At 43.9% G+C, this 10594-nt stretch overlaps 1 protein-coding gene across 1 annotated transcript; it reads left to right on the forward strand.

The window, feature by feature from the left end:
• The first annotated feature begins 432 nt into the window (after nt 1–432).
• Nucleotides 433–5233, forward strand: LOC135389216 (uncharacterized). The gene is made up of 6 exons (XM_064619281.1): nt 433–531; nt 4347–4407; nt 4469–4686; nt 4744–4906; nt 5000–5102; nt 5173–5233. The coding sequence occupies exons 1-6, from the start codon at nt 433–435 to the stop codon at nt 5231–5233; spliced, it is 705 nt and encodes a 234-aa protein (XP_064475351.1).
• The last annotated feature ends 5361 nt before the right edge of the window (nt 5234–10594 follow it).

Here is a 10594-nt window from a genome sequence, read left to right on the forward strand (position 1 = left end):
AATGTGTTGTTCAAGATTTCAGTGTTCGTCAACATAAATTACCGTGGCATAAATTAAACTAGATCCCGATTTTATTTTGCAGTTCCCAAAAGCTAGCGATTGGCATGCATGACAAGATATAAGAAACTAGTGCCAGAACCTTCGGAACCGCACCGTGTCCCATCATCAGAGCGTCCCGCCCCTCCTTGCACTCACACACACAAAGGTCTCTTAACTGCTTGACGCGTACGGAGATCAAACTTTCTCAGTCCCAGCTTATGCAACGACCCACATAACGCGCGATTCCGGAAAGATCGCATCCGGCGACTTTCGATTACACAGCTTCTAACTTTCTTTCTTCCCTCTTGACTTTCTTTCCTCCATACCACTCAAATATGGCTTTTCGGAACAACGTTTGCTTCCTTTGGGGTATGTTAGCGCAGCGGTCAAAGTATGCGCGCACCACAGAGAGAAGGCCACGATACCCGAGACGGCCGGGGAGAAGTGACAGAGGATTCTGTCAAAGGCATTCGACACTACACCTTTGGCAATGTAAGACGTTTGTCTTGCGTACTAAAGTTTCGTTTTTTTCTTCTTCTTATTTCCGACTCCATTTGTATCGGACAGGTAGCTTCCATCTATGAGACAAAAACGAGGTAGCAGAAACCGAAAAAAAAAAAAAAGAAAAGAAAAAATAATTGTAGCAGACCAGAAAATATTAACTCGTTACTGGAGACACCGTTGTTTATGCTTACGAAAGAAACATTCGTTTTGAACGCTTTTTAGTAGAGTATTCGAGCACAAACGGCGCAATGCCGTGCAGGCGATTCCGTGGAGCTAGTACCGGAGGGAACGCGAGCGCCGCGCCGCGGCCAACAATTGACTCGATAAATTGGGACGTCGTTTTTCAGCGGAGTTCGGTCTCCTTACTTCTCCTCCGTGGTTTCGGCCCATTCCCCGCGTAAAACAACGGGGATCGCCATCTTGTGGGACGGCTGTTGCCAACATCGCAAAATCTGCCACCTAGATTTGTACCGAAGTAGAAATTATCTGCAAACAATGTGCACCTTGCATGCTATTTCTCAAAATAGCCACTTCAATCCGTATCCAATCCAGCGTGAGTTATGGCTGCCGTCGCTCCTCAATGGGTGTGTGGACGTGTTCACGGTATTTCCAATCACTGCGGACGTACGATCCTGTGAGTTCTGTGCAGTTGCGTCTGTGGACTGTGATGTTCGTTAAATATTGTGATGCTCGCCAGCCAACTGAAGCTGCTTTGGGTGATGTAGGAGAAGACGCCCAGCGAAACTCTACGACGCATCTCACTACGACGACATTGCGCGAAGAAGTGACTACATTTGTACATTCATGCGCGTCGTCCTGCGTATGTTGGCTAAAACACTTATTCGTTAGTGCGCGGATTATGTTTTGGGATTGCCAATGAACGGCAGTACATGAAGTATATAGGCAGCTTCGTTATCGCTTTCGCAAGTGAAGAATGTTTTCTGTCACAAGTGCTTTGTGAAACAGTTTTCTTCAGCAACGACCCTGAAAGCTATGTTGCGAAGGTTTGCCAATGGAAATTGTTTCAAACGCTATTCGTAACTACAAATATTTTTGCGACTGAGTTGTGGAATAATAACACACAGTGTATGATAATGGTAGACTGGATTTATTCGCAAATATATATTTGGCAATCGGTTATATTTGATAAGGCAAGTTGCGTAACCACTACGAATCCCTCGCAAGTACCCCATGAATCAACTTCAACCACCACGTAACTTTTATCTTAAAAGTCTGGTTTGGAAGTGGAACCGCTTTCATGCACCTCTTTTTGCTACCGTATCGTTTACATCATCCCCTTCCACACTCAAAGAAAGGGGCTTTAGGACTGTTTGTGTTAGCTGTATCGTAAAAGACCTTTCCCACCGTCCAGTCTGATGACATTCATATTCAGAGGTCGCATATACCTTTCAGTTCTCAACATATGCTACCATATTGACGTAACATGAAAAAGGATTGGTTGGTGATTCACACGAATTAACAGAAAGCCTGATTGACTAGATATAACATGAAAAATAATTAAAACTTGGCCTGGTTGGTGATCACGGGAAGGAAGTTGCAGAATGCCGTATTCATATAGTTTACTCTATACCACGAAAGTGTGATAACGTATATATCGGGGAATCATCAAGGTGCATAGACAGAGCGAGTGTTTTGGCTGGTTGATAAAGCACTGGGCTTTTTTCAATTGTTTGTAATTGAAAGGTGCATGAACACTCGTTTAAAAGAACATTCCACTAATACCTCAAATAGATACGGTGCACCCAGTCAACACAGATGGTTGACAGAATGCAAAATCAACGTTGAATATCGTTGAACTATGTGAAACGCAAAAACTGAACGCTAATTTCACGCAGACTGTACGTCGTACTTCAGCACTGTGAACTGTAGTGCATGAATACAACGCAAATTCAACAGCAATAGTGCAACAGGTGAGAGTTGCACGTTAAAACAGCGTTGATTATCATAATGACATTTTGCGTAACTGGAAACGTAGGGGAGACGGCATTGTTTCAACGCAGATTTCACTTCGTAACCCAACATGCTACACGCATACATAGAAATGACGTTGATACCACATGTAACCCACATCATTTTACTGTTGGTTTGGCATCTATATTTGTTTTGGTATGAAGAACTTGTATCTTTTTTTTTTCTTTTCTGCTGGCATTGCGAAGCAACTATTAAGAAAAACGAAGTTCATCATGCTCTCATTCAGCTATAGTCTACCGGTCCTGTGTCTGGCTATGCTAGATGAGTGCGCACTTGGAAATTAATATGTAAGAAATAGCATAAATGCAAGCAAGCTGATTGGTGTACTCAATGCAGTCAGAATCGATGTCACATGTTCTGTGCCATTTAATTGTTATCCTTTTGCCCAGACTCATTTGTTCATACTTAGAAAAAAATTACCAATCATCAATTACCAATTACTACCAGTCGAGGAAAACACAGGAAAACTGAACATGTTTCTAGCCTCCTTAGAAATTACAGTACACACAACTACTTCTCATGTTTTATTGAAAAAAAAAACTGAATACCACAGGCTTGTACCTATAAACAGTATACATTGCAATGCAAAACAATGAAGATACAAGTATGAACAATTCGTTCACAATGTGCCGATGTTAAGCGGATTAATGACTGCAAAGTTTCATGAAAATCATACGTACTAGTGACCTCTACAACAGCATGCAACCACATTGGTCACCTTGCAACTGGTGCGTGAACAACTCAATTGAATGAATTGAGCTACAACATAAAGCAAGAAATGTCAGTCAGAACGCACACGTTAAACATATATACATACTCTGAGCTCATGCAGTGTGAAGTAAAGGGATCACAAGGAAACCTTTACTGATTGGGAAGCGAACAACTTTACATGTGATGCAATCAACATCCCAACACTGTAATGCATCGCTCAACTCATTAGCAAAGTGTATGCCTAGCAAAGAGGAAGCCACTGGTGTCCTATAAAAGTCTGAAAGACTCTTGAAAGTGCTACCCAAAATAACGATTCTTCCGTTGTGCTCTAAAATATTTCTCACTACAACGATGCTTCCATTCCTGAGCTGTACTGTGCAGTCAGCATCGGAGTTTGTACACACACAGAAGCATGGCAGGTCAATTCGTTTGTACTGTTTAGCACCGTCAGCTGCTGCACTCAATGGCCCTTCGTCATGCTCCCATTTCAGTGTAATATGTTTGGAATCATCATGCTGCTTAAAACAGAACTCTCTCTCTTCCGTGATTCGATTAACTACCTGTGACAGGGGCTTGTGTGGAGAGCGAACCACATGCTTCAGGTCTTTCAAGTAGTTTTCAAAGGGAAAGCGCGAAAATGTGTCAAGAGCACCAAATCTGCGGACATCATCGACTATGTGTATTAAACTGTGAAAATTCAAGACATAAATTTCCTTTCCATAAACTGAACGTCCTTTGGCAACAAATGAATACAGTAGTGATTCTGCAACATCAAGCATTTCAACCGGGCTATGTTTGCTCAAAATATAAACTGCAGCACTCAAAGCTAGGAAGTGATTGTACACAGCTCTGTCAACAACCTTTTTAAGTACAAGTGGTCCCGTGTAGAGCAAAAATTGCCTCCATTCTGTGGCTTTCCACATTTTGGTATCTGTAATAGGCCTTGGCTTTCTGTTAAATTCACGAGGGATCCATGTTCTGAGAGTAAGCAGTCCATCAGATATAGTTTGTCTAGCAGTCTGCGATAATTTTGTTTTCGTTACTCCTGTCGAGAGCCAAAAGCCTGCAGCTTTTGGCTCTGGCAGATTTGGCTTTGGCAGATTCCAAATCGAATCACAGGTTCCTCACCACGCAAGCTGGATCCCAACAAGGTCAACCGCCGTGAGTATCGTAGTATGAAACAACGAAACACACACGCCTGCTGTGGCATATAACTTTTCAGGGATGTTCCGACGGCTACTTGAAAAGATGGAAGCTCTATCCGATGACACCAAGAAGCTCGGCAGGGAAACTCGACAAATACGCAGCATGTTGCAACAGCACATGCAACCAGATGATGTATCAAATGTGGAGTCTTTTGATGTTTTACCCGTTAAAGATGAGCTTGGCCTTCACGCAATTGAGAGAAGCCTCACAGATGAAACTAACTTCAGAGGATTTGTACGCTCACACTATGTGTTTTATGGAAGCTATTTGAACTGCCGTTCTACTGTGCAGGTTTGTCAGCTCTGGACATCAGGGGGCTCCAGCAGCGCCGAGTGCACCAGGAACATATTGAAAAGACTCATGAGCCTTGAATTTGCAGCAGGGCTTTGCTACTCCGGACATAATGCCAATAAGAGAGTGTTCAAGGAGCTCCTAATGTCACGTCTTCTAACTGGTACGGTTAATTTTTGAAATCCTTTAATTCTTCAATGCGCTGCACTCCACTGTTATACTTCCTAGTTACTTAAGTTGTACAAACTTTTTTCAGCCTGCGTTCGAAGGGCATTTCCCAGTACTACAGACAAAGAGATTGCAGCTGCTGCAAGAAATTATTTTCGCTGTGCCCCAGGGGTGGTGCGAAGAAGGCGCAGGTATGTGGACAATTCACCTAATAAACATGGTGTTTCACGAAAATCCCCCGGCTGAATAATTCGTGAACAGGTGGCGCTATCGAAGAAATTACTTCTTCGTAAAGATTCTTGGGACATCGACCATGAACTGAGTAGTGAGCGGCTCATTTGCATGCATTCACTAATTAGATAAACAGCGTAGCTTTTAACTTTTATTTCACACGCTTACGGAACCTCTGTTTTGTGCATCGGGACCTTCAGCGAAAAGTATTGCAAGAAAAAAAAATGCATTGACACTTAGTGATTCTTTTCGAGTAATTATTCTGTTTCGGTTTACATATTTCTTGCGCGGAGCAGTGCACCAATATGCTCTTTGGATCAGCTATCCGGCTGTCAATTTCGTGTTTACCCGCCTGGTTGACGCACAGGTGTGACGGAAGATTAAGAACAGCCGCAAGAGATGCTTTGATATTCCTTCTCAAAGCGACTGTGACACAGAACTGCCGGTTCTGGCGTTCCGTAGATGAGATAGCGTGCTGTTACCATGGATAATGACCAATGCGCTGTGAACAGGTCAGTATACTCTTAAAAAATTAACTACACCACATAGCATGCTCCTAGTCAGCCATCATCTCGAATGACAATGTTCTCGCCCGATTTGTTAAAGATGCGAGGCGGAGCCTTTCTTTTTGTCCTTGTCCACGGCATTATTGGTACTAAAAAAGAAAGTCGTATGCCTGTCATACTTATCAAATCCAAGGAGCGAATGTTGTGATCCGAGATGATGGTTGTTGGGGATCGTAGTATGTGGTGAAGGTCATTTTAAGAGTGTAGAGAAGGAGAGGGAACACCGAAGGCGTCTCCTGCCTGTCTTGTGGTCGTTCCTTATCTTCTGTCAACCCCGTGTGGCAACCAGGCGGATGAACACGAAATTGACATCGGGATAGCTGAACCAAAGAGCGCATTGGTGCACAGCTCTGTGCAAGAAATATGTAAACCGAAACAGATTAATTACTAAAAAAAATCACTAAGTGTCGATGCGGTTTTTTTGTTGCAATATTTTTCGCTGAAGGTCCCGATGCTTAAATACAGAGGTTCCGTAAGCGTGCGAAGTAAAAGTTCAAAGTTAAGATGTTTGTCTAATTAATGAGCGTATGCAAATGAGCCGCTCACTACTCTGTTCATGGTCGATGTCCCAAGGATATTTACCAAAAAAATTTATTCGATAGCGCCACCTGTTCACGAATTATTTAGCTGGGGGATTTCCGTGAAACACCCTGTACATGTGGAGTAAAAGCCACATTATGCTGTGCCTTCCCTAGTTATTAGATTCTACTGTCCTTGAATTTATAAATATTTCCTACAGTTATTTCTGGCGTTTTGATTTCAGCCACACTGATTTCGACAATGCAGAAGATTGATACAGCTGGGCAGTAGCGAACATGTTTACGTCACCCTTCGCATGCGCCACAAAAAGGAGCTTCCAGGGCAAGACAGCGCCTGTAACCATCCCATGTAAAACTGCTATATCTGTGATATTTGACATTAATAATAATTGATTTTATACATTCCCGTGTCATTATTTGTGCATTAGAAGAAGGCTGCATGGAGGTTTAAATAATTATTGGTTAACGTGTAATTATCATCATAATGGCATCGTGAAGTAAACATTGTCACCTTGCTGTTAATTTTGCAGCAGTATTATGCATTCTGATACGTTATGTTAACGTGGAAATCACATTTTTTCAACGTTATTTCTGCATCCATTTTGCTGTTAATTTAACCTGTTTCAACCTGTGACATTAGCCAGGTTAAATCTACGTTATCTGTAAACGTTGAACACACATTCACTTCGTTGATTCTCAACTTTTTTTCTACGTCGAATTTACAATGTTGTGTTGACTGGGCAGTGGGGGATCACTTATTGACATGTGGATATGACAATGAAAAAATGGCTAGGAAGCAAGCGAGCTGGTGAAGATGATGCATAATGTAAAAACCCCAAGACTAGGGAACACGAAGGGACAGACACAAACGTGACTTTGTGTTTGACGCGTGTGACTTGTGTGAAAAGACATCGTGTTTGTGTCTGTCCCTTCGTGTTCCCTAGTCTCGGGGGTTTTTACATTATGTGTGGGATGTCAGGCAGAATTCCAAAAAACAAAAATTTTGTTCAGGTGTAAAAAACAAAGTAGCCTTCTCTTTCGAGAGGCGCATGAGATAAAAAAAAAAAGCATGTAGTAACTGTGTCAGTAACCCCTGTATTTATTCGGATTATCTTTGTGGTGTAAACAGGAAGTCCAACATGAGAGGGAATAAAGGGGGAGAGGAGGTCTTTTATGTATTTAAGGCTTCGTTTCACAAAATAAAACTTCTTTGGTTGGCAGTTCAGTGTGGTGTCCTCACCTTTTTTGTGTTCCGTTCTCGTCTTTCCTGCACAGGGGGTTTATAGTTTTTAACTATATTAGACGTAAGTTGTGAAACAGTGATTACGTTCACAAAGCATATGCACAAATGAAGTTTACTTTGTTGTAGATCACTGATTATAGATTTCTTAACAAAATTTGTTTGCTACGCTTTCACATGAGTTGAGGCATGCATACAATTAAGAAATCTGTGCAGCTGTAAAAGATAAGTGAATGGTTTGTATTACACGTTACTAATATCTGCACAATTCATATTCGCCCACCCATATGCTTGTTGATTTTTCCACACAAATGCTACTTGATAGAAGTGAAATGTGGAACACCGCCATTGCGTACACAAAATGTGTGCACACATAGTGGCATTACTGTGCTGGACGTAACTACTTACTGCTTTGAAGTAAAATTTGTTTATGTATGAACATGTACAACATATCTGGCATGAGCTCTGTCATGTACCATGATCATTACCTGTGTCTTGCCGAGGAAATCATGCGCACTGTGCCTTCGGTAAAATATCTCACTTGTGCACTTCCAAAGCGTTGTCTCTCTCTATGCGAAAATCTAAAATGTACAGATGACAAGTGGTTGCAAAGCAACATATGCGCTTTGCCTGTACGTACACTCATCACAGTGAAGATTTTCTCCAATCCGGAGGGATAAGCTATATCGAGCTTGCTTTCCATAAGCAGAAGTATGCTGTTCCTACTGTGTTGAACCATCATACCAATATACGCTTAGTGTAGGCTACTCGTTTTGGTGCAGGAAGAGGGTGAGAGTTCGTCACTGCTGTACCTTAGAACTGAGCTGCTTGAGTAATCACGATAGAGGAAAAGAGGAAGCATCAAGTCATTGATATGTAACATTTTGGTAGACGTCTTGTTTTTCTTTTTTTGCTATGCCTTCTCCTCTGGTCCATGGAGGCTTCACATCAGGATTATGCCATCGAGGTGTGGTCCCATTTCGTGATCTTTGGACGTCTGCATTTATCAATTAGGTTTTACCCTTAGCAGTATTGTAATTCGGAGTGTTGAACGTTCCATCCTTCCCCTCATTTGCAAATATATCAAAAACATTTCAGACAGACTTTGGCTCAACATGTAGTTCCAGATGTGCCTGCATATGAAAGATATGTAGCACGCCAAAAACCCGCAACCACGAAACCGAAACTATCATTCTAGCTTGTACATGCGTTACAATGCGAGTGTTACAACAATCGCTAAGAATGTCGAAGGCAATATGGGTTGGTTATTACCAACTTTTACCTGTTTACTGCATCATTTTTCAAAAAATTCGTTTGTTTAAGCATATAAGACAAAGAGACAACAGCGGCGTTTTATGCCGCCGTAACTGGCGAACTTCGGGTTTTCGGGTCTGGCAACTGCGTTCCACAAGATGGCAGCCTCCGCTGTTTGACGCTGATTTTACGGCAGCTTGACCCGCCTGCTCCACACAGCTTTCATAGTCCATGGCGCGCCCACGCAGACACATCCAGAGCCGTATATAGAGAGAGTTTGGCCATCTTTTGATCTTTTACCGCTTCGCGGGCGGAGCCTGTTTTGACGTCGGAGGCATTGTTGCACCGCCCAAAATGCCTGAATGCAAGTGGAATCCGCTTATAAGCCACCAGGTGGGCGCCATTGTGATGCAGTCCGCTAGCTAGTCGACAGACTCCTTGTCGCGTTCAATGTAATCTACTCAGAATCGCCGGCTTATGACCCACAGCCGCATGTGATATGGTGGCTTTGTTGCCAAACTCAAAGAATTCAAGAACGAAGGGCGCTCGATGGACGCAATACGCACGTACCTTCCCCTTGCATCGTAAACAGCGTTCTGCATCAACATGGCGTCGGCGACGGGACAACAATAGAGCACGGCGAGGGAGGTCGTTCGGCCATGACGTCGCATTACGCGCTTCAAGTTAGGCTTCTCTTAATTGCCAAACTGTCTCGGCTCTGGTCACATCTGAAACTGTCGACCACCACAGCTGCACCTGCACTGCCGGCGCCGCGTTAAAACTTGAAAACCCTTTTGGAACTCCCCTTCACAACGCTACACAACCCTTTACGCGACCCTACACAACGCTAACGCAAGACAGCATCCGCAGGCAAATGAACCTTTCGGGCTTGCTCGTATTCAGCCTGGCGCCGTCTCGCAGTCTTAGCCTTCTTTCGTCGCCGGTCCTCCCCACAGCTTTCATAGTCCTTGGCGAGCCCCCGCAGACGCATCTGAAACTGTCGACCACCACAGCTGCACCTAGTGATGGGCGATAATATCGACACATTCGATACTATCGATAGTTTTTGACTATCGATTGTCCAACTAACGAGTGAACCAGAATATCGATAGTATCGGGTTAGTTTTTCGGACGATCTATAGAATCATGACTGGTGCACTTCGTGCGTCGGTGGTTGTTGGTTTCTGCGATCCCTTCAGACAACCCCTTTTCTTGGTAACCACACGTGTCGTGGTTCGTCTCAAGGGGATTACGCCGCTAGCCTCGCGCAACCGGTCCTCCAGTGTCCCGCGGCCTAGTTCTGACCTCAGATCTCGGAACTCCGGAAATCGCTGGAGGCCATCGCCTTTGTTAGGCTCCGAGTGTAACTGGACTTTCGCCGTGAGCGTCGGCTTTCTCACGGCATTGTATATTTGTAAATAATAGCACTGAAAGCGGAGCTGCTAGATTAGTGAATGTATATATTCTTGGAATATCTGTGCACGTGGCCCCTGGGTGCGTGGGAATGTTGTCACGTGACAGAGAATTGACGGATGTATAAAAGCGAAAGTGCTGCTTTGTTTGGGGTCTTTGGATTGGAGCCGGACATGTAATAAACGTCGTTATCTCCACGCCCGTGCCCGGCCTCTCTCTGCACTCCGCAACGGACCTGCGGCGCACCCAACCATCTCACTTCACGGCAACCTCTTCCCGGCTCTGGGATTCCAGGCAACTAGAGGCCCGCATCCTATTTTAACTGGCGCAGTCGACAGGATGGGTGCAGCGTCGGCAGCAGGGACAGCGGAAGTTGGCCAGGACAGGAAGGCGCCAAAGTCCACTTTGAGTGGCTAGCTTGAAGGAGCAACCGAGCAGGA

Source organism: Ornithodoros turicata, chromosome 3 (assembly GCF_037126465.1).
Source record: "Ornithodoros turicata isolate Travis chromosome 3, ASM3712646v1, whole genome shotgun sequence".
Lineage (NCBI taxonomy): Eukaryota > Metazoa > Arthropoda > Arachnida > Ixodida > Argasidae > Ornithodoros > Ornithodoros turicata.

Coding starts and splice junctions, on each gene's coding strand:
- LOC135389216 (XM_064619281.1), top strand. CDS start 433: ATGCGCGCACCACAGAGAGAAGGCCACGATACCCGAGACGGCCGGGGA. Junction 4,408..4,468: donor TCCCAACAAGGTCAACCGCC/GTGAGTATCGTA, acceptor ATAACTTTTCAG/GGATGTTCCGACGGCTACTT. Junction 4,907..4,999: donor AATGTCACGTCTTCTAACTG/GTACGGTTAATT, acceptor AACTTTTTTCAG/CCTGCGTTCGAAGGGCATTT.